The following is a 23,953-nucleotide window of genomic DNA, read 5'->3' on the forward strand; positions in this document are numbered from 1 at the left end:
CCTCCTCCATTCTGGTGGAGGACCCACCCATATTCTAATTCCTCTTGCCTACAACGCAAAGGCCCCGCCTGTCCCGACCACCCCTCTGCTTCCCTCACCGCTGTGCCACTGACCACACCAGCCACAGTCCCTACCCGTTTCCGCTCCCTCATACAGGGCCCCAAGCAGGCTGTGCAGAGAGGCCAGCAGGCTGTGCAGCTCGTGCTCCCAGCTGTCCGTGTGCTTCAGGCCCTGGGAGAAGCCAGCCCCTAGAGAGGGCAGCCGGGAGTAACACTCACAGGCCAACTGCAGGAGAGAGGTTGAACCCTGGTCAGATGGGAATCCAGCCCGGCCACGGAATCCCAGCCCCACCAATGCCCAGGAAGACGGAGATCAAAGAGAGCTCTGAGGGAAAATGGAAGGGACGACGGGGCAGAAAGACACAGGTGGAAACACCGGGGCAGAAGTCATGACTTGTGTTTACTGTGTATGTTAACAGGGAGGGGAGTGAGACTGTGGTCGAAAAGCAGTAACAGACAGAAAAACAAAGAAAGAGAGATAAAAGAAGCTCCAGCTCAGACCCCAGGCTCTCCATCTCCCTCCTTTCCCTTTACCTGCTGGAGCTGAGGGCTCAAGGCATCCACCCGAGACAGGAAAAATGAGGCCAGCTTGCCCTGGATTAGAGGGAAAGAAAGGGAGAGGCTGGTGAGTCAGCTTCAAGGGCCAGAGACATAGACCCTGCCCATTCCCAGCAGCAGAATCGAGGCCCAGGATCTAAGGCCTTTTTCTTTCCTGCAGACAAGGAAGCACCACACTCTAAGGGGCACTGTGCCTGGGTGCAGACATGCTCTCATGGTAGAAAGACACCCTGAACGTCGCCTCTTGTCCTTAGCCTCCCTGTTTGAGGCCTGTGTCCCACAGACGACTGGGCCCCCTCCTGCCAGTCTTTGCAAAATGACAGTCATCTCCCTCAAGCCAAAGACACAGCACTGAAAAGCAGCTACCTCCACGCCCCAACTCCCTGCCAGCTCAGACAAGAAGCAAGGGTCCAAGCTGGGAGCTGCGGCACTAACCAGAGGTGTGAGGGCAGGACAAGGTGGAGAGAGAAGGAAAGGCTGCCCGGCAGGACTGAGGTAGCACATCTCAGAGCAGCGGCCTGTCAGTTAGCCAACAACAGGACTCCGCCTGCCATGTGAAGGCGCCGGCGCAGGAGTGTTTAACTGGGGCCCCATCTATCTGGAGGTAGAATCAAAGGGGCCTGTGAACATGGAAGGGAAATTTTTTTAATCATTTTCACTAACCTGTAAATGAAGTATAATTTTTTTTTTTTTTACTATAAATGTAGACAAAAAGCCACAGTAGTATTAGCAACACCTCTGACTGTCACCATCAGAAATCACTTATTTTCATTTCACATTACATATAGTTGTAAACAGTTATCTTGAATTATCATTCACGTGCATCACTAATTTGAAACTTAGTTACCAGACCTGCTGCTGGATCCTGTTATTTGACGCGTTAATAAAGAAGCACATCCTACTCTATCAATCACAATTTTTTAAAGTATACATTTCAACAGAATCAGTGTCCCTTGCAATTCCATGTAGTTTATGGATTTAAAAACATTCGGAGAAGAGGTCTACGGCACAAAAAGGGTGAGAACACTGAAGTATAACAGGATTTCCACCTTCAGTGGGTGTAACAGTCGGGAAGACAAATGTGTGGAAAACAATAACCTGGAACCAAAGAGGGAGGGTCAGGAGGGACTGATGCTGGGAGGCAGGACTGAGCTGGGTTTGGGAGAAAAAGGAGGACCCGGATAAGGAGACAGAGGGAGGGACACCATGAGGAGAGCTACAGGCTCACAAGAGGCCCATGGAGAAGCAGGCCGGGGCCTTCAATCCCAGGCGAGTGTGTATGGACTTCATCAGGGGATGGGGCCATCACATGCACAAAGGTAAACGTCCAGAAGACAAGGAAGACAAATCAACAGTGGCACCAGGCACGCAGCAGGGCACTTACGGGAGGAAGCAGGCGTGGAGGTCTAGCCGTGGGGGGTCAGAAAGCAGCCCTCCAGGGGCTCCCTGCCGTCGCCCTGTGGCAGGGACCACATCTGGCGTCCCACGTTCCACTGCAGGATTCTCACCATGAGACAAGCACTGTTACCGCTGACCCCAGGGTATGAGAAGGCCTAGAACCGTTTCCCTTGGGACTTGGAAAGCATTTTCACGTCTGGTGTGGTAGGGTTCTGAACACTTCAAACCAAAAGCAGCAACCGCCCACAGGTCTCCTGATTCACCGGCTTCTCCAAGGATGATTGATAGAGAGTTGCCAAAGCCTTATCTACAGTGGCACTCAGCCCTTTTGGCCAACTTACTGCTCACGCTTTCCCTGAGACTCTGAGTCAAAAAGCTGGGCTGAGGCCACCAAAAGTCTGCTTATGTGACTGCAGTCAAGCAAAGTACAGGGACATGGTTCTGGCCACAGGTCTACCCCAAATGACCTGCAAAGCAAACCAAAGTAATGGCTCACTTGGAACATTTCACTTGAAACGCAAACCTGCGTGCACACACAGTATGTCCTGGGTGTCTCTTAAGAGTGGCGTGAGTCTTCCCACTCATTCCAGGGAACAAATAATCTGTCGAGGAGGAAAGGTAAAGCCTCTACAGGACTGACTTCAGGGACTCAGAATGCTTGAGATACCTCATTTGGGAGGGGTAATCCTGAGCTTGGAGACTGCAATTGCCCTGGGAGCTTCTGGGGGATGGAATAGAGAACAGATAAACACTCCAATTATCAGTTTCCTAAGTACTGGTCTGCAAGACATTTCAAGTACAAACTGCCCCTGGGGCCTCCACACAAGACAGATTCTTATCTGCCATGTTGGCAATAGACAAAGCCAAACTCCTCAACAGAGGGAAGTTCTCCAGATGACACTGTATTCTTAGAGAAATAAAGGCATATGCACCCCATAACAACATAAGAAAGTTTTGTTGTTTGGTTTGGAGAGGGTACTTAAAATGCAGGCCATAACTTCAAAAACTACACGTCTGACAAAAGGCTGTGAGTTATAGATGAATTCTCCTGACCACTCACAACAAAAATTATGGGGCACTAGCAGAGGACTCACGGGCAGGCTAGTCTGACTACTCAAATCTTGACCCCACAGATAACACTCAGTTCTCCCTGCACTTCCTGGGGGGATGCAGGTGGGTATAGATAACCCCAAACCAAGCTGAATCAAAGCAGGCATATGCAGTAAAACCTCACATACTTTGACCAATGAGGGGTCAGAGACAAAGATCTAGCCTGTGTAATTTGAGAAGTTAACTTACAGAGCATTTTAGAAGAAAGTTTAGTTTAGTAAACTAAACTTAGTAAACTTTAGTTAAAAAAAAAAAAACTTTAATAAAATCCCCAAGTTACTCCAAATGCCTTCTTGACAAAGTCCTGCCCTGCTACCCAAAGATTCTACTACCTGCCATTAGTGGCAGTCATATGAAAACAAAGCATCAGCAAGGACGTGACCCATGTTCACTGAGAAATATCATCTGCTCCAGGGCTTTTCAAATACTGCAAGTAACCAGTTACCAAAGTCTCCGCAAGTACCACTCCCAGACCACAGCGCATGTGCCCGCAGAGCTCCGCGTCAGGCTCACGATCCTTCCCAAGCCACTAACAACTGATCAGAGCCGGCATCAGTGTGGAAGCCTGTCTGTCAATCCTGTCCACGTGCTTAAAAGTGCCTGGGGAGTTTGGTTTGGTGGGAAAAACATGGGCACGAAGGACAAATAGTTCTCACTCGCACCCTGGTTCCACAACTACCAGATACACAGGCTTGTGTTAGTCAAACCCTTCTGGACCCATTTCCTCCTGTTTAATTCGGTGACACCAGCACTACAGAATTACTGTAAAATGAGAAGACACACAGCAGAGTGGCTGGCACATAGTGAGTACCAGTTCTACTAAGTACCAGTTCCCTTTCCCTTTTACTTTCTTAACTTGGTCATAGAACCATGTGAGCTTACTTTCAAGATAACTTGAATGGCAAACTCCCCCTTAATTGGTAATACTGAGTATAGTATTACCAATTACTGTGATTAACCACATGAGTTATACAAAAAAAATTATTAATTTGCCGTTAATTCCAGTTCTCCATAGGTTTGTGCTTCCATCTGAGAAAGGGGGTGCCCAAGGTTTGTCAAGCAATGATGAGTGTATCAAAACAAGAGAGAACATCTAATCGACAGGAGAACACCTATTTGTTCTTAGGTACTTGTTGGCATCGAATTATTCTGCAAACAATAAATGTACCAATTCCAAAGGCCCTTTAACTGTTACTGCTTTGGCAGAATTTCATAACCATTCATATTTGTTATTTTATCTCCTTGAAAATAAAACTCTAATTCTTTCACTGACCTCCTTCCCCCCTCACCTGACCCGCGGCCACCCTGCCTGTTTGCCCTAATAAGGCTCTGCTGTGCAGCCATGACAGTTCGGGGGACAGAGTGGGAGATTAGTCAGGAAAATCAGGAGAGAGAAGCGCTGGGGAAGTTGATATAGGGAAGTAATAAGTCAGGAAGCCTTCCCAGAGGAAATCGTAAGAGCTTTAGGAACAAAGTAAAACAAGATGGTAGAAAAATGGGCAGGGCATTCTAGAGGTACAGAGAAAGCAGGGCAGAGAGAGGAAAGAGTCCAGGGGTAAGAGCCCGAGCTTTGGCATCAGTTCTTAGGCAAGTTACTTAATTTCTATTTCTTTATCTGTGAGGAGTAAATGAGAATGCATTTAAAGCTACGAGGTGGCATAATTAGAGCTGTGGAGACAGGAGCTTAGAAATCTTAGCACCGGAATCTGAGGTAAGACGGCTATCAAGGTTTATGGTGGTGGGAAGACGAATTCCCATGAACACTTACTTTGAGAGACCCACACGCCCGAGGAAAATAGGTCATACAAGCCTTCATTCCTTCCAGTGCCGAGAGCTCACTCTGGGGGAAAAACAGAAAGTAAGGAAGAGGCCGAGAGCCCAATGCCCCCCGACCCCATCTCCACCCCACCACCCGCCCCTCAGGGTCCCTTCTCCTTATACTTTTTCTTGGCCCCGACCTCTTACTTCTTCAATCCTATTCCCCAATCACTTCCATCACATTCTTTAACCTAATGGGTGTCAGTGAGGGCCAGCAATGCGAGGGGCCAAGGGGAGGGGGAACCGGGGAGGCGTCTCACCTCTGGTCTGAGGCCCAGCAGGGAGGTGAGAAGGCCAGGGAGGTGGTTCATGGAGATGTCCCGGAAGAGTGTAGGAAGCTGGGCCGCATAGCGGAGTAGGTCCCTCAGCACAGCCACAGCCAGTTCCATCGTGGGGGGCGGGTCCTGGGACTAAAGAGCAACAACACCCCATGCTCCCAACCTCACCTTCATGGTCACCAAAAGGAGGAACGAGAGGTATGACAACATGGGGCTTTTGACAAACACCACAGTTAACGTCAGCATTACCATCAAATCTACTAGGGACAGGGACTTCCCTGGTGGCACAGTGGTTAAGAATCCGCCTGCCAACGCAGGGGACACGGGTTCGAGCCCTGGTCCGGGAAGATCCCACATGCCGTGGAACAACTAAGCCCGTGCGCCACAACTACTGAAGCCCGCATGCCTAGAGCCCGTGCTCCGCAACAAGAGAAGCCACCGCAATGAGAAGCCTGCGCTCCACAACTAAGAGCAGCCTCCGCTCGCCGCAACTAGAGAAAGCCCACGCGCAGCAACAAAGATCCAACGCAGCCAAAAATAAACAGATTTATTAAAAAAAAAAAAAATCCACTGGGGACAGAGTGTATCAGAGATATGGAGCATCCGAAGTAACACATTTATCTACAGACGGGACATGTGTTCACATTTTAGTACTATGCGTGTCTGAGGGTCCGAGGAATTTGGGGAAAAAAAAGGTAACAAAGCCATACTTTAAAGATCTGCCTGACTAGACCATCTCAAGAGTTTCTTGCTGCTCCCATACTACATTTCCCTGCGAGGAATGGAGAGGAGCACTTCTCAGACCACAAAAAAAGTCTCAGCCAAAACAAAACCGCCCCACCTCGCCAAGCTTGCTTCTGGCTGTCTCAGACCTACTGTAGAACTCATGGAGGAAAAACGGCTTGAATTTAGAAGGACTTCTCTAGAAAATTAACATGTATCTAAGGGAAAAGCCTTCAGCACATTACCCCCTGCTAGACCAGATGCCACGTGTCAATGAAACAAACAAGAATGCTTGTTAGAAAGTCCGACTCAGTGGGCCTACCAACCACAAGCGGGCCTCAACACTGTCCAGCAATCCTCCTGCACCTCTCGCTGGTTAACTCCCTCTGCTCCTCAGCCCCGCTCCCACCACCGTCACTTCTGTATAACCCAACCTGCAACTTCAGAGAAAGCTGGAGCCCAAAGACGGGCACTCCCTCAGCTTCCCACCACCAAACTGAAAACTCCATCTCCATCCTCATCCCCGCTCTCCTTCCTCCTGTCCCACTAGAGGAGAAGCTCCTCCCATCCAAGGACAATCCCTCCTCGGTGCTTTAGATAGTCCCCCCTCCCTTCTTCTCAGAACCTTACACTGTTAACTGGCCCCCTCTCTCCAATCCCTCTCAAAAGGGTTCTTCCTACTGACATTGGTGCATGCTCCAGTCTCTCCCATCCTAAAAGTCCTTCTCCTGAGCCCGTACTCCACTTGCCCAACCTCAGCTGTTGCCCAGTTTCTCTCTCTTACCAGCAGAGCCAGACGTCTTGACAGGACTGCCTACCTTCTCCATTTCCACTCCTTCTCCCACGCACTGCTCATCCCAGGGCAACCTGGCTTCAGTGTCCACTGCTCCACCAGAAACACTTTCACAGTTTCATTACCCTTGAGTTGCTAAATCCGATAAAAAAATTTTCAGTCCTCGTCTTATTCCAGCTCAGAAGGGCATAAAGAGGGCTTCCCTGGTGGCGCAGTGGTTGAGAATCTGCCTGCCAATGCAGGGGACACGGGTTCGAGCCCTGGTCTGGGAAGATCCCACATGCCACGGAGCAACTAGGCCCGTGAGCCACAACTACTGAGCCTGCGCGTCTGGAGCCTGTGCTCCGCAACGAGAGGCCGCGATAGTGAGAGGCCCGTGCACCGCGATGAAGAGTGGCCCCCACTTGCCGCAACTAGAGAAAGCCCTCGCACAGAAACGAAGACCCAACGCAGCCAAAAATAAATAAATACATAAATAAACTTGAAAATAAAAAAAGGGCATAAAGAGAAATGACTCCTCCGTCTTCCCTGAAGTATTTGAATTCCATCCAACCCACCATCCTGGTCACCTCCTTTCTGCTGCTCTGTCTTGTCTGCTTTGTAAGCTCATCCTCCTCTACCTGACCATTGACTGTGGAGCGCCTCAAGATCCAGTCTGTATAAGGACTCAACTTGATCATCTGAGCCTCATCCTCAGCTTCAGCTGCCATCTAAACGCTGAGGACTCTTCCTCTTTGTAAAACATATTGACTGAAGCCCCCACCCACTGAACCCTCAGGGTTACCCTCTGAGATATCTGGTCACTTCCACGCACACTAGGTCAAGGGTATGCTTCCTGGGGGCCTCTACTGAATGCCCAAGACCATACTCATGTTATTTTCACCACTCCCCTTGGAACCTGGCTGTCTTCCAATGTTCTGATACCCAGGAGTCATCCTGGACACATCCTTTCCCTGACGCTATTCCATCATCAGGACCTGTTGTCTATTCTGCCTCTAAATCTCTCTTGAAATCCCTCTTTGCCTCTAAATCTCTCACCTACTTCTCATCATGTCTACAGCTGCCGCCCTAGTCCAGGCTACCATGAATGCTCTCCTAGGTTACCTTAGTACCTTCCTCGTGGTCTTTCTGCTGCCATTCTGACTCCTTTCTAATCCTGTCTCCACACAGCAGCCAGAGTGGTATTTCCAAATGAAAGTTTGATCACGTCACCACTACCACCACCTCCTTCCCCCTACTCAAAACCTTCCAGGAATTCCCACTGTTCTGAGAATAAAAGCCAAACTCCCTAATATGCCTACAACGCCACACACAGCCTGGTCCCCATCCACCTACCTCCCCGGTCGCATCTCGTTAACCTCAGCCACACCAGCCTGCTTATAATTCTTCAAATGAGTCAAACTCCTTTTCTCTCAGGACTTTTGCAGGCTTAGAACACTTAGAAAACTCTCAGCCCAGTTCACTCCTACTCATCAGAACAGCCCTCCCTGAACCACTGACCCTGATCACCACCACCCACACCACCCCAGTCTGGGTCAGATTCTCTCGTTACATGCTCTCAGAGAACTACATTCTTTACCTCCAGAGCACCTACCGAAGTTTATCTTTTCACACTCATTGTATAATTATTCTCTTCCAGGACTTCCTTGGTTAAGCCTCTGCGCTCCCAACGCAGGGGGCCCGGGTTCGATCCCTCGTCAGGGAACTAGAGCCCACATGCATGCCGCAACTAAGGAGCCTGCGTGCCACAACTAAAGGAGCCCACCTGCCGCAACTAAGGAGCCCACGTGCCACAACTAAGGAGCTGGCAAGCTGCGACTAAGACCAGGCACAACCAAATAAATAAATTAATACTTAAAATAAACAGATTTTAAAAATAAAATAAAAAGCACTTAAAAAAATAAATTAAATATTCTTCTCTTCCACTAGAACACAGATCAGCAAACCATGGTCTGTTGGTGCCTGTTTTTGCACAGCCCACAAGCTAAGAATGGTTTTTACTTTTTTAAAGGGTTGGAAAACAAACCAACAAAGAAACACTACGCAACAGAAACCATGGGAATTCCCTTGTGGTCCAGTGGTTAGGACTCCGTGCTTCCAGCAGGGGGCACGAGTTTGATCCCTGGTTGGGGAACTAAGATCCCATGTGTGTGAGGCACAGCTAAAAAAAACAGAAACCATATGTGGTTCGTAAAACCTGAAACATTTTACTATCTATAGACACCTAGAAAGTTTCCCAACCCCTGCAAGGGACTCTAAACACCTGAAAGCAGGGTCCAAGTACATCTCTCCACCAGAGCTTAGCACACAACCTGCCATGTGTGCCCAGAACATGCTTGCGGAAGAACTAAGTGGGGATGTCATCAAAGGATGTAAAAGCAGGAAAAAATTTAAATGTTAAAAGAGGAAGAGAGGACTAGGAAAAAAAAAACAAACCTGGGGAATTCCCTGGCAGTCCAGTGGTTAGTATCCTGCACTTTCAGTGCTGAAGGCACGGGTTCAATCCCTGGTTGGGGAACTAAGATCCCACAAGCCAAATGGTGTGGCCAAAAAAATAAAAATTAAAAAAAAATTTGGGGGGACTTCCCTGGTGACGCAGTGGTTAAGAATCCGCCTGCCAATGCAGGGGACACGGGTTCAAGTCCTGGTCTGGAAAGATCCCACATGCCATGGAGCGACTAGGCCCGTGCACCACAACTACTGAGCCTGAGAGCCACAACTACTGAGCCCATGTGCTGCAACTACTGATGCCCACGCCCCTGGAGCCCGTGCTCCGCAACAAGAGAAGCCACCGCAGTGAGAGGCACGCGCACCGCAACTAAGAGTAGCCCCCGCTCGCCTCAACTAGAGAAAAGCCCATGCACAGCAACGAAGACCTAATGCAGCCAAAAAAAAAAAAAAAAAAAAAATTTAGTAAACTAATTATTTAAAAAAATCAAACATCTGGGAAAAGGAACTTTAGAGATGTCACTCATTAGAAAAGCTAACAAGGATGTGAAACAGCGGTTACAGAGTATGAAAGGTCAGATGAATTAAAATAACCCAGTAGATAAAAATATCAAAACGTTTAAAAGGATGTTTCTATTTGAAGCTCATCCTCCCTGCTAGAAAAAAACTGCTTCTAATTATTCTGTCCTCAGAACTAAATGTCTAAGCCACAAAGATGTACCACATCCAGGATGGAGAATATGGCATGGCTGGGGGAGGGAGGGAGGCAGGGCGGCGGCTGAATCCTTACCTGCAAGACCTGCTGAATGCTCCGAAGCCAGGACACACAGTGCTGCTGGAACATCTCCGTGGGGCTCTCCCCCACCAGCAGGGACAGCAGACACAGGCCCTCAAACCTTGTAAGAAAGGTGAGTGACAAGTGGGTGGTGGCTAGACTGCAGAGAAAGCAATTCATCGCCCTTTTACGCTCACTGGCTAGAGAAACACATCACCTCCAGATCCAAGGCGGCCTCTAACTCCTGAAATACTTGGAGGACTTGGAGTGAGGTGCGGGCAGCAAGGAAAGAAGGGAACAGAAGGTGGGGCACAGGAAACCTGGAAGCTGGAACAGGTGGGGTTCAAAGCCAAGTGAACTCATGAAAAGAATCAAACTCTCCACCTTCTTGGGAATGGAGAAATCTCAGGAACCCGTGGGGTGGTGACAGCGGATGGACAGATGTACAGCCCTCTTCCTAAAGAAACATCCCCCTGGAGAAAAAACAGGGTTAAAGACTTACCGAGTTTTGATAGAACCAAGACGTGCATTACTGAGACCCACCAACGCGCCAACAGCTGAAAGGTTCTGGAGGAAAGAAGACAAGAAAGTGAGTCGGGAATAGGATGCTGAAGACACAGGATTTCTCCAAGCGCTTCCCTGCCCCGGTGTTTCCGAAGCCTTTTCTGAAGTAACACCTCCTTTGAGGCCAAAAGACCATTCCTCTAGAGGCCTACAACCTTTTCCCTATTTTCAGTAGGTGACACACACAGCAGCCTGTCCTGTCCCGTGGGCTTTCCTCAAGTTACATCTCACCTGTCCCCTCCCCCACTTCCCACCCAACAAACTAGTGTTACCCAGAAGGCTAGACCGCCCGACTCATCCCAGCTACCAGACTTCAAGGACAGGCTCCTTCCCGTTTCCCTAGACAGCCCCTAGCGCAGAGGGACATCCCTAAATGCTTGCTGACTGGACACTAAACTCATCTGATCCCTTCTTCCTTCACCCCAAATCCCCCTCCTCCTGTTCCTGGCTTCCTTCGAGCTGCTAATGCCAACATAAACCAAGTCAACCAGAGCTTCCTTCCTGCACATTCTGGCAGCCCTGAAAGAGGTCTCCTCCTCAGCCCTCCCACAAGTAAACTCCTCAAGCTCAAATGGCCAGACTCCTCCGGTGGCCCCTGTATCTCCCTAACTGTACTCATCATTCATTCTTTCAACAAACACATCTTACGCACTGAATCAGATGAAGGAATACAGAGCTGAATAAAATAAATACGGTCCCTGTTCTCATGAAGGGAAATGTTGATTCACTTAATAAACATTTATTTACCTACTTTACGTGAGACACTGTTTGAGGTGCTAGGGAGCGTATATGTTTGAGGTGCTGGGAGCTTATATTCTAGTTAGAGGAGACAGAAAATAAACAAATGACCAAATAAGAAATAGCATGTTGGAAGGTGCTAGGTGCTAAGGGGAAAAATAAACTGAGGAAGGAAAGGAGAGGCTGGAGTAGGGAAGGGAGACAGCCCTTTATGTGGAGTGGACACAGGGCCCTCTCTAAGAAGCTAGTTGAGCAGAGGAAAGTGAGAGCAAGGTGTACTGATACGCTCACACGCACCGATAGGAATATAAAATGGTGCAGCCACTTTGGAAAACAGCCCAGCAGTTCCTCAAAAGGTTAGAGTTAACCATATGACCTAGCAACACCACTCCTAAGCATATGCCCAAGAAAAATGAAAACATGTGTTCTCATAAGAAATCGTATACGAACATTCATAGCAACATTACTCATAACAGCCAGAAACTGGAAACAACCCAGATGTCCATCAACCATGAATGGATAAACAAAACGTAGTATATCTACACAATGGAATATTACTTGGCCATAAAAAGGACTGAAGTTCTGAGACATGGATGAACCTTAAAAACATTATGCTAAGGGAAAGAAGCCAGACCCCCAAAGCCACATATTGTATGATTCGCTTCTATGAAATCATCAGAGCAGGCAAACCTATGGAGACAAAAAGTAGATTAGTGGTTGCCTTGGGCTGAAGAGCAGAGAGGGGTTGGGGGCAAATGGGGAGTGACTACCAATGGGTATAGGGCTTCCTTTGGGAGTGATGAAAATGCTCTAAAATTGATCATGGTGATGGTTGCACAACTCTGCAAATACTAAAAACCATGGAATTGTACAATTTAAATGGGTGAATTGTAAGTATGTGAATTACATCTCAATAAAAATGTTAAAAAAAAAAAAAAAAGGCATGCTGGTAACTTTTTGTTGTTCCAGGCAAAGCAGAGAACAAGAGCAAAGGTTGTGAGATGACAGCACACTAGGCGTATCTGAGGAACAGCAAGGAGGTGAACTGTCACTAGAGGAGACTGAGTGGGAGAGACGAGGCCCCGGGAGCAGGGTGGGGCCTTCTGGAGTCATATAGGCAACCGCTGACTTTCACTCTGAATAAGATAAAAGCCATGGGGTAGAGGAGAATTAGGCAGAGAAGGGATATTACTTGACATAATTTATTTTTTAAAACACATCCACAACACCTGAGTTGCCTTGCAAGAAGGCAGAAGCAGACGGAAGTAGGAGGCTATTTTAAGGATCCAGGAGAGAGATGAGGCAGTGTAAAGAGCGTGGTAACAGTGGGGATTCAAGCATCAAGTTGTGGTTATACTCTGAAGGTAGAGCCCACAGGATTTGATAACACACTGGATATGGGTGGGAGATAAAGAAAAGAGGCAAAGCTAATTCCAAAGTTTTTTGCCTGAACAACTAGAAAGCTGGAGCTGTCACATACTAGGCGGCAGAATACCACAGGAGGAGCAGGTCTGGGGCTGAGAATCAGGAGTTCAGTTTCAGGTGTTAAGTCTGGGATGTCTATTTAATGCCAAGTAGGCACTGGGTAGCTAAGTTTGGAGTTAGGAGAAATCCTGGTCAGAGTATGGATGTGGGAAGTTGTCGGTCATCAGACTGGATCAGCTCACTGTGGGAGTGAGTGTAAACAGAGGAAGAAAGCAATACAAGGACTGGGTTCTTGGGCACTCAAACCCTGAGACGTTAGAGAGGAGAGGAGGAACCAGTAAAGAAGGCGACGAAGGAGTGACCAGTATGGTAAGAGGAGAATCAAGAGAGAGTGGTATCCCAGAAGCCAAGTGAAGAAAATTTTGCAAGAAAGGAGTCATCAGCTGTAACAAATACTACAGACAAGTCAAGTAATAGGAGGACCAAAATTTGACCTTTGAACTTGATATCTTCAGTGATCATTGTTGACCTTCAAGACTTACCAAGTTACCTGGTAAAGCAGTATTTTGGTGAAGTAGTTAAGCTAAAAGCCTAAATGGGATGAGTTCTAAGGGACAACCATCAGGGTAATGATTCGTTCAGGGAAGAATCTTTAATGGACACTTAAAAAACGGGTGAAAGGGTAACAAGACACAAAATTACATAATCTCCCCACAGGAAAAAAATCATAACTTTATAATGAAGAAACCTGGCAGATATCACTTTAACCCATGATCAAAGTTAACATCACCAGTAATGGGACAAAGAGACATTATGTACCTCCTGATACGATGCGACAAGAATGTCACACATCATTCCTGCAGTATTCCTGCCAAAACTGCACAACCTGAACCTAATCATCAGAAAACAGCAGACAAACCAAGCTAAGGGACATCCTATAAAATAACTATCCTGTACTCTTCAAAAATGTCAAGATCGTAAGAAATTTTTCTTTTGTTATCAAGGACACTTTTAGCACAACTGACAAAACTGGAATAAGATCTATAGATTAAATCACTTATGGTACTGATATTGATTTTGAGTTTGATGATGGAATGCGGTTATGTAAGAGAACGTCGTTTTTAAGGAAATGCACGCTGAAGAATTTACAGGCAAAAGGGCATCATGTCTGCAACTTCCTCCTTCATGAACCCAGAAAAAATATGCCCAGAGAATGATAAAACAAATATGCATTTAAAATGTTGACATTCGGGGAATCTGGGGGAAGGGTATATTCTTTCAAATTTTCTATAAATTGTAAATCATTTCAAAGTAATATTATTTTTTTAAAAAGAAGAATGGGAGAAACTACAAGTACAAACAACTCTTTTAAAGAGTTTTGCCATAAAGAGAAGCAGAGAAATGGGGCAGGAGCTGGAAGGGGGACTTTTTTTAAAGCGGTTTTGAGCTATATGCTGATGAAAACGACCTAACAAAGCGGGAAAAGCTGATGATGAACAAGTGGAGAAGCAATGGACTTGTGTACATGCAGAGGGGATAGATGTCATGTACAAGCAGAGGGCTGGCCTGAGTAGGGGCATGGACCAGCTCACCCTTAGTAATGGGAGGGAAGGCAGAGCATACGAGCACAGACACAGGTAAGCTGGCAGATGTGGTGGCGGCAGCCTATGGGAATTCCCATCCCCGTTTCTATTTTCTCACTGAAATGGGAAGTGAGGTCATCAGCTAAGAGTGAGGATGGAGAGAAGTAATCAGAGGTTGTCTAGGAAAGTGGAAATGTAACAGGATTGCTAGGCAACACTAAGAGTCCACTTGAGAAGATGATAGCCATGAATTTAAAGTGAGACCAGCCAGCCAGGATACATGTATCTCCAGCCACACTGAGCTGTACAGGTACAGGCACCAAATAAACAGAGTTGGATTTAACACAGACGGGGTGTTGCCAGGCAAGTACAATGAAGGCAGAAGGGTGAGGAAGTGATTATAATGGAATTTAAACAAGGTAAGAAGAGAAGAGAGAACATGACAGATAATAAATAAGTTAATTTATTTCAAATAGTGATGAACGCTAGGAAAGAACCAAAACAGAATAATCTGACAGAAAATGACTGAAATGGGAAGGACCACTGTATTTTAAAACAGCGTGCTCAGGAAAGGCTCCTCTGAAATGGTGGCATGGAAGCTGGGATCTAAACAAGCAGCTCACCTCCCCAGGAGTTTCCCAGCAAAGAGTGACGGAACTGATGAGCAGTGGCCTCAGCTGCTGCAGAAATGAGATCAGCCTGGGTGGCTGGAGCACAGTGAAGACAGGCCAGGAGTCGTGTGAGGGGGGGGTCAAGAGGCCAGCAGAGGCCGCACTATGTAAGGCCTGGTGCAATAAGTTAGTGTACGGTTTTAAGCAGGACAATGCTCTAATCTTACTGATATTTTTAAGAAGATCACTGGGTACTGGCCAGAGAATGGGACAGTACAAAGCCCTAGGGACACAAGGCGGAACAAGACACTCTGTCCTTCAAAGTATGTGCAATTATAAGGGAAATGAGATACAGGATTTGTTTTAAAATGCTACGGGGGGGGGGGGGGCGGGACTTCCCTGGGTCGAGTGGTTAAGAATCCGCCTTCCAATGCAGGGGACGCAGATTCGATCCCTGGTCGGGGAACTAAGATCCCACACGCCGCGGGGCAACCAAGCCCGCGTGCCACAACTACAGAGCCCATGCGCTCTGGAACCCGCGTGCCACAAATAGCCCACGTGCCGCAACTACTGAGCCCACATGCCACAACTAGAGAGAAGCCTGTGTACCACAACGAAAGATCCCCTGCGCCGCAACTAAGACCTGATGCAGCCATAAATAAATAAATAAATAAATAAATAAATAAAAATAAAATGCTCCGGGGGCAGGGGAGGTTGGAGGCAGAGTTGGGAAAGTGGGAATGAAACAAGACCGGCAAAATGTTCACTGTTAAATCTGGGTGATAGGGCTTCCCTGGTGGCGCAGTGGTTGAGAATCTGCCTGCTAATGCAGGGGACACGGGTTCGAGCCCTGGTCTGGGAAGATCCCACATGCCACGGAGCAGCTGGGCCCGTGAGCCACAATTGCTGAGCCTGCGCGTCTGGAGCCTGTGCCCCGTGACGGGAGGGGCCGCGATAGAGAAAGGCCCACGCACCGCGATGAAGAGCGGTCCCCGCACCGCGATGAAGAGTGGCCCCCGCTTGCCGCAACTGGAGAAAGCCCTCGCACGAACCGAAGACCCAACACAGCCAAAAATAAATAAATAAATAAATAAATAAATAAATAAGAAAATCCTTAAAAAAAAAAAAAAAATCTGGTGATAGAGACAGCACGGGCCGGGGTGGGGGTGGTTAAAAATACTATTTTCTCTACTTTTGCATCAGCTGAAATTTTCCAGAAGTGTTTTTTTTTTTTTTTAAACTACACACAAAAACAAATCAAAGCCCAGTTGTGTGGGTATGGGGGAAGGAGGTTGAGTGTATATGTACAATGAATAAATAATTTCCATATGGTGTAATAAAGAACAGCTAATCATAGGTGGTTTGGAAAGGTTTCCCAAAGGCAGTGACAAACAAACATTGAGTTGAAAAGATTTGGGGGATTGCGGCTGGGGAGCGGGGTGGGGGGGCAGGTATGGAGAGGCAGCACAGGGAGAGATTCCAAGCACAAGTGCAAAGGCCCTGAGGCAGGAAAGTTCAGGTGCTTAAGGATTTTAAAAGGCAGCAAACAGGTTAAGGATTTTACAAACAGGATCAGCTGTTGTGTGGGAAATGAATTAAAAAGAGCAAGACTGACAGCAAGGAGACCAGTTGCCATAATGCAAGCCAGAAATTGTGAACTGTGCTCAGGTAGTTCCATTTTGGAACTACTGAGTTTGCAGTACCTGTGGGAAAGCAAAGTTGGTGATTAAGCATAGATGGATGGGCCAATCAATGGATCTCTTTTTCTGTCAAGCTCCAGGCCTACTTACTTACCTTCATTTCTCATCTCAGCTAAGCTAGAAATTCTCCGAGGAAAAGGATGATGTCTTACTTATCTACCTAGAGATGAGGAATAGTAGGTAACACATAAGAGATACTCAAAAAATCTTTGTTGAATGAAAATCTACAAGGAAGTGAAGGAAACCCACCACACAGTTCCATGTTATGAGAACTCAATACAACACAGAGAAGCAGAAAAAAATTCAAGGCAAGATATATCCAAAAATATAGTACAGGCAATTTAAAGGTGTTTCCCACATCACCCTTAGATTCTTTACTCAAAATTCTTCTAGGGGAAGGGAGGGTGGGCAAGGGATGAACTGGGAGTTTGGGGTTAGTAGACATAAGCTATATCAAAACATATAGAATGGATAAACAAGGTCCTACTGTATGGCACAGGGAACTGTATTGAATATCCTGGGATAAACTATAATGGAAAAGAATATAAAAAAGAATGTATGTATGTGTGTAACTGAGTCGCTTTGCTGTACAGCAGAAATTAACACAACACTGTAAATCAATTATACTTCAATTTTAAAAAAATGCTTCTAGACTTTAGACACTTAAGAGAAATTAAGCAAGACATTAAGTTCATGTAGCTCGCCTTGAGGGAGGAGGGGAAGACTTGAAAGAGATGATGACGGAAATCACACATTTATAAACAGAATAGATAATATTTCAGAAATACTTAGGAACCACATGAATCACAGGAGGGGAACTGGGCTGAGATACCAGAGGCACAGTTTTGTCACCCTCAATGAGGACTAATAAATAAATGAGGTCATCTCTAATAAATTTGGGGCTAAGATTATTGAACCACCCAGCAGGTTGTGATAACCCTCTTCCTGGAAGGAAGTATAGAGCTGGGAAGATCCCAGTAACAAATGCTGGACAAGGAAGAACTCATGTACACGGGTCTTGCAGGATGAACAGAATGGGAGAAGATGGAGCACGGGAGATAATATTAAAGGTGAACCTACCATAGGTTAGACAGTTATGTCTTCTTGGAATGTGGGTAAGATGATGGGGGTTAAAGCCAGGATGGGGGCAATGGGAAAGATATAGAAAGAAGTGGACAGATCTGAAAGCTACTTAGAGAATAAAATCAAAAGGACTTAACAGACTGTATACGGAGGTGTGTGAGCAAAAAGAAAGTGTTAGAATGACATCTGGGTTTCTAGCTTGTAGGACTGAATGGAAGTTAGATTCTATTCTGTGTATAATCCAAAGGACTCTTCTAAACCAGTCTACAAAGCGCTGCATGATCTGTTCACTGCCTACTCACCTCATAGCGGCCACTCTCTTCCCCTCCATCTCTGAACCTCAAGCACAATGCCCTTCTTTTCAGTTCCTACCAGAGGACCTTGCCACATGAGCTTTTCACTGACTGAACCGCCCCTCCTATTTTCTTCCCCTACCCAACTCCTATGATTATCTTTGGGGATCTCAACTTAAACTCCAGTACCTCAAGAAAATCTCTGCAATTTTCCAGATTAGGTTAGAGGTCCCTACTATACAATTCTCATAGTGTTTTGTAACATTTTGTTCATCGCCATCGCATCTATAACTGGAGCGCCCAGGATTTAGCCCTCAGTAAGAGCTCAATAAATATTTGTTGACTACATTTGTTGACTACTCAGTCGAAACAAGCCCCAAAACAGATACTTCCGGGTGAAAAAGAAGCTAAAGATCATACATCTAGTGAATGACGGGGCCTGGGATCGAACCCATTCATAGCCCAGCAGTAGAGAAAACGCGGCCCTTCCTCTTCCGAGTTTCTTCGACTCACGGCTGATAAAGGAGAAATGCGTGAATCTCGTCCAGAGTGATACCTGGATCCGCTTTCTGCCCCCAGCTTTCCTTCCCTCCACCTCTCCACTGCAGCTGCAGTACACCAAGACCCCGGTGCACAAAAGCTACGCCAACCTTCCAACAGGGCCGTGGGCCTGCGGGCTACAGACTCACCTGGGCCCCGCCCACCGTCCCATGTAGCCGCAAGAGGCACATGAGCCCCGGCAAATGTGGGACCGAGCGGACTGGGGGGTGCACAGGAGAAACGGTGGACCCAGCTCGCGGCTGTAGCAACCCCGACACGCTCTCCAGCAGAAGCAGGCGGAGACGCGGGCCCGAGTTCACCGCCGAGAGACCCCCGGTCCCGCCGGGAACCCCAGCCGCGGAGCCCGCAGACGGCCCGCTAAGAACGGCTGCCGCCATCTTCACCCGGGCTCTGGTGGTGGCGTGGCGCGATGACGCAAATACCCCGCGACGGACGCCTCGAGGGGAGGGGGCGTGAGGAGGGGGCCTTGGTCCTGCGCTTTGCAGTCCGCTCGCCGGCTGGGAGGGAGCATGCGCGGCGTGGAAGGGCCGGGACGCCCCAGCTGTGGGTGTTTAGTTCCCGGGGTGTCAAGGCCTGGTCGGTGGGTTGGGTCGAGGGTGGGAGGGCGGACCAGTGGCGGTTAAAGAACACGTGGTCAGGACTACAGGCGACGGAGTCCAAAAGCTAGCCTTTAACGTAGCGTAATTGCAGGAAACTTTCGATCTAGGCATCACTGATACCTAAGGAACTGGCCTCGTTGTCTGAAATCATAGATATTGTTAACTACATTTACAACGACAGAAGTGATACAATACACGTGCCTTGCAAATACAAATTCAAACAATAAAGAGGGCATAAAGTAAAAAGAGAAACTCCCTCTCCCCCAAGTCCTTCCCCCAGTAATGTGTATACTTTCCTAATATTAGTCTATGCACAAACACATAAATACAGAGTATATTTTACAAGAGCGGGGTCTGCACTTGGCTTTTGTCACTCGATATATATTGTGGGCAACTTTACGCCGTTTTTTAAGCGGCGCGGTACAATGAAATGGGCGCACCACGAGTTCACAATTCTATTGCTGAGTACTTCCAGCTGCTCCAGTTTTTAACTAATACAAACACTTTTTTTAAAAAAATACAAACACTTTAGTGAACACCCTAATACTTCTGTGCATTTTTTTGTACACAAAATCTTCATGATTTGAATCTAATAAAATTCAAATCCCAGATTCAAATGCAAGGGTCATCTTTTTTCCTCTTTTATCGCACTTTATCTAATCCTTCTTCAAGTCCTGGCATTCTGCCTCCAAAATATACTACCCAGTAGGGTTCATTTTTCTCTACTTCTCCATCTCCAGTGACACGCTGGGCCAAGTAACCATTCTCTCTCACGTGGCCTCTTATGCTAGCCTCCTGCAGTGACCTCTTCATTGCTCTCCCTGCTCCCTTTCTGGCCCTTTGTACTCCCTTCTCCACGCAGCAACCAGAGTGGTCTTTTCAGATGGAAGTCAGTTCTTCTCACTCCCTGCTTAAAGCCCTTCAGTGGCTTCCAAATGTCATGTGAATGAAATCCCATCTTTTCACCTTGGCCTACTAGAATCCCCACGATACAACCCATACCCACCTGTGACCTCAACACATACCACATAAGTCACTCTCCCTCTCTTTCCTTATCCTTGAGCCAAACTAGCCTACTTTCTATCCTCTGGCAAGCCCATTCCCACCTCAGTGCCTTGGCACATGCTGCTGCTTCTGCCTGGAGAAACGTTCCTTTGACTCTGTATGACTGACGCCATCTGGCCATCCTCAGAAAGGACTCCTTTATAAGAAGTTCCCACTCTCACCCCCATCACCCTCTATCACATTACCCTATTTAATTTTTTTTACAATTCATCGCACTATCCAAAATTTATTTTCTTACTTATTCACTGTTGTGTTTTCGTTTTTGTTTTTTTTTGTTTTTTTTTGGCTGCATTGGGTCTTCATTGCTGCACGTGGGCTTTCTCTAATTGCGGTGAGCGGGAGCTACTCTTCGTTGCGGTGCACGTGCTTCTCGCTGCGGTGGCTTCTCTTGTTGCAGAGCACGGGCTCTAGGCGCACAGGCTTCAGTAGTTGTGGCGCACGGGCCTAGTTGCTCCGCGGCATGTGGGATCTTCCCGGACCAGGGCTTGAACCCATGTCCCCTGCATTGGCAGGCGGATTCTTAACCATTGCGCCTCCAGGGAAGTCCTCACTGACTGTTTCTTCTGTCTAAAATACAGACCCCATGAGAAGGGTCTTGTCATCTTCAATATTTTATCCTCATCCCCTAGAACAGTAGTACCTGGCACATAAAGAGCGCTCAATAAATATTTGTTGAGTGAATAAATGAATGAGTTTTGGATGAAAGAAAATGCCTTTTTAAATTTTGACAAGAACTAAGCAAAATGCCCTCTAGAAAGTTTGCATCGATTAACACCCCTGCCAACCATGTAGAACAGTGTTCTATAGTTTATACATCATACCAAAACTAGGTTTATTTTTTAATTTTGTCAACTGAATAATGAAAAAGAATATCTCCTTCTTTCAATTTGTTTTCCCTGATCATTAGCGAAATGGAGTAACTTCATATGTTTAGTAGACATTTGTATTCCTTCTTTATTAATTATCTTTCCATAATTTTTACCCCTTTTTCTATTGGGTTGTTTATCTTATTAATTTGTAGGAACTCTTTGTAGATGAGGGAATGTATTCTTGACTGTTATCTGTGTTGCAAGGTTGCAAGGGGTTTTTTCCAATTTGCCTTTTTATTTTGTTATTTTTAAATTTCTTAGCCTTTTTCAAGTAAGGTGTTGTGATTAAGGGCACAGACTCTGGAGCTAGACTGCAGGGTTTAAACACCAGCTTTGCTTCTTGCAAGTTGTGTGAGTCTGCAAGTTACTTAACTGTGCCTCCCCTTCTTTATCTATGAAGTGGGGATATTGTAGAACATTCACTCATAGGCTTGTGAGGATTAAATGAGTTGATATTTGTAAAATGCTTGGAACAATGTTTGGCACATGGTAGATACTGTACATAAAGTGTAAGCTGTTGTTGTTTCAAGCCCTGGGGTCTGATATCTTGCGAGGCTTTCCCTAACCTCCAAGGTTATAAAAATATTCTCATGTATTTTCTCCTAATACTTTTATAGTTTTATTCTGTGCATTTAGATCTTAAACCATTTAAAATTCATTTTGTTTAAGGTGTGAGAGATATAACTTTTTTCCCAAATGGATAGCCAATTGTCCCAACCCTATCTAGTGAATCTGCCATTATTTCTCCATGGACTTGAAATACTACCATGTGGGTGTTTATCTGGACACTCTATTCTGTTTCATTGCCACGTTTAATATGATTGCACCAATAACACTATTTTAATTATCATAACATAAAAAATTATCTGGTAAGACAAATGCTTGCTTCACTCCAATTTTTCAGAATTTTCCTGACTATATGTGAAAGTTGATTCTTTTGATAATGTTTAGAATCTGGTTCCCCCCCCAATAAAGTCTCATTGTTATTTTGATACAGCATTCAATTTATAGGCAATATGAGAAATGATGTCTTTATAATGATGGTTTTTCCCACTATGATTATATGGTGTATCTCTTTCATTCTTTCCAGCCTTCTTTAATATTCTAAAGTTGTCTTTATATTAGTATTTTTTTTAATACAGTAGCTTTCATGCCATGCAGACCACTACCTTTCAGCTCCAAAATCACTTTAGATATGTAGCAATATAGATCTCATTACCTTCTGGTCATGACCCTTTGACAAAAGTGATTCATGAAAGAAAAAAAAAAGTGATTCATGAGTTTAAAAGAAATGCGTGAGCTAAAGCTCGAAAGGTGTGAAGAGTGAGCTTAGAAGGTGGTGGGAGAACTGGGGGTGGGGAAGTGGCAGCTGGTTAGTAAGGCCTGTATTTGAACCTTAAAGATGATTTCAGAAACTTGTTGTGCACATTACTTTTTGTTGCACAGAAAAGTGGAGGGAGAAGGGTGAAGTTAGTTCATTTGGGGGAGATAGGGGAGTATGGGGAAAGAGATGGAAGAAGCAGAATATGTTAGCTCCTTAAGTCCAGAAATGTCCATCATCCATCATCCTCCCCAAGTCCGCTCAATTTTGCCCTAAAAATGACTCTTCAGCCTGGCCCCCTTTCTCCCTTCCACTCTACTGTTCATCATCTCTCCTTGACTAGTTTTCACCTACAACAGCCATGCCCCACTCCCTCCACCCTCCACACTGCCCAGAATTATCTTCCTAAAGGAGAAATCTCATCCTTTAGGAAGATTTTAAGCCACCCCTTGGCTTAAAAAAACCACTACTGGATCCATGTGTCCTCCTCCACGGGAGGCCCCTGTCTCACTCCTTTACCTGCTATACAATACCCTTCACACTCCTGTTCCAGCCATCCTCCTCAGCCTTATCTCTCCTGCCCTCTAACCCCACAAACACCTCAGAACAGGATGTGCCCCTTGCCTTTCTCTCTCTTTGGAAAACCCTTTCTCAGCTTCTGCCCACCCTTCAGAAAGATTGTCCTCAAATGTCCCCTCCTCTGGACAGCCTGCACTGCCTCCATCCCTCCCCCAGTCAAGCGCTGGGAGTCACTTTGCCTTCTGAGTCATACCTCTATTATAGCATTCCTGGAATCATAATACCTCTTTATTTGTCTCCTCAACCATACGAGGAAGGCAGGGGCCATGTGAATTCATGTCTGGGTCCCCATCGCCTAGCATAGTGATTAGCACAAAATAGGCATGGATGGATGCAGGCGTGCATGAATGGATGTTAGCTTTGATGAACGGATGGAGAAGGGTGGTTAAGAGAAATTAGGAAAAGTAACCCTGCAAAGATCAAAGACAGACACCAGGGGGAGCTGACACACCACAATAAAGAAGCTGGAGGGCGGGCCAAAGACGGCTACAAGTTCTGGGGTGAGCGGGTGAGCGACGCGCAATAGGCGAGTATCACGCAACTGGAACCGTTCACCCACGTGTGCCTCCCCTCATCCTCCTTCCTAGACTGTGCTTGAGCTCATCCACCGCCCCCACCACCGCCTTCGCCTCCACCGCCACTGAGAAAGCAAACAAAGGGGAGGGGACCCCTGCAGGGCCCTGGATGCAGGGAGCCAATCAGAGGGCTTCAATCCCCTGAAAGGCGGGCGCCTTCGTTTGAGGAGGCCCAATCAGTTCCTAAGCGGGTGCGGAGGGGCGGAGAGATGGGCGGGAAGAGCAGGGTGTAGGGACAGCGCGCGCCGGCGAGGGATCCTTCGGCAAGGGTGGGGCTGGAGCGCGGAGGGGAGCGGGTGGAGCCAATCACCGCGCGTGTCTGTGAAGAGAGGGCGGGCAGCGCCGTGGCGCGCGCGATCCGGGCTGACGCATCTGGCCTCGGTTCCCCAGGATCCGAGTCGGGGGGGACAGGAGGGGAGGGGGGAGT

At 46.8% G+C, this 23,953-nt stretch overlaps 1 protein-coding gene across 3 annotated transcripts in view; it reads right to left on the reverse strand.

The window, feature by feature from the left end:
• PELP1 (proline, glutamate and leucine rich protein 1) overlaps window positions 1–23,953 on the reverse strand; it is a 45,770-nt gene that overhangs the window by 4,734 nt on the left and 17,083 nt on the right. For 2 of the 3 annotated variants that reach the window (XM_057535514.1, XM_028168148.2), the window contains exons 2-7: window positions 10,463–10,527; window positions 9,976–10,081; window positions 5,204–5,353; window positions 4,894–4,965; window positions 594–653; window positions 135–285 (exon numbers count right to left, since the gene is read on the reverse strand). In XM_057535514.1, the coding sequence (XP_057391497.1) occupies window positions 135–285; window positions 594–653; window positions 4,894–4,965; window positions 5,204–5,353; window positions 9,976–10,029 (487 nt within the window). In that variant the 5' untranslated portion in view covers window positions 10,030–10,081; window positions 10,463–10,527. Of the gene's footprint in view, window positions 1–134; window positions 286–593; window positions 654–4,893; window positions 4,966–5,203; window positions 5,354–9,975; window positions 10,082–10,462; window positions 10,528–18,646; window positions 19,080–23,953 lie in introns of those variants that run through there. The other variant, XM_028168149.2, reaches the window with a different exon arrangement.

This window comes from Balaenoptera acutorostrata, chromosome 20 (genome assembly GCF_949987535.1).
Source record: "Balaenoptera acutorostrata chromosome 20, mBalAcu1.1, whole genome shotgun sequence".
Lineage (NCBI taxonomy): Eukaryota > Metazoa > Chordata > Mammalia > Artiodactyla > Balaenopteridae > Balaenoptera > Balaenoptera acutorostrata.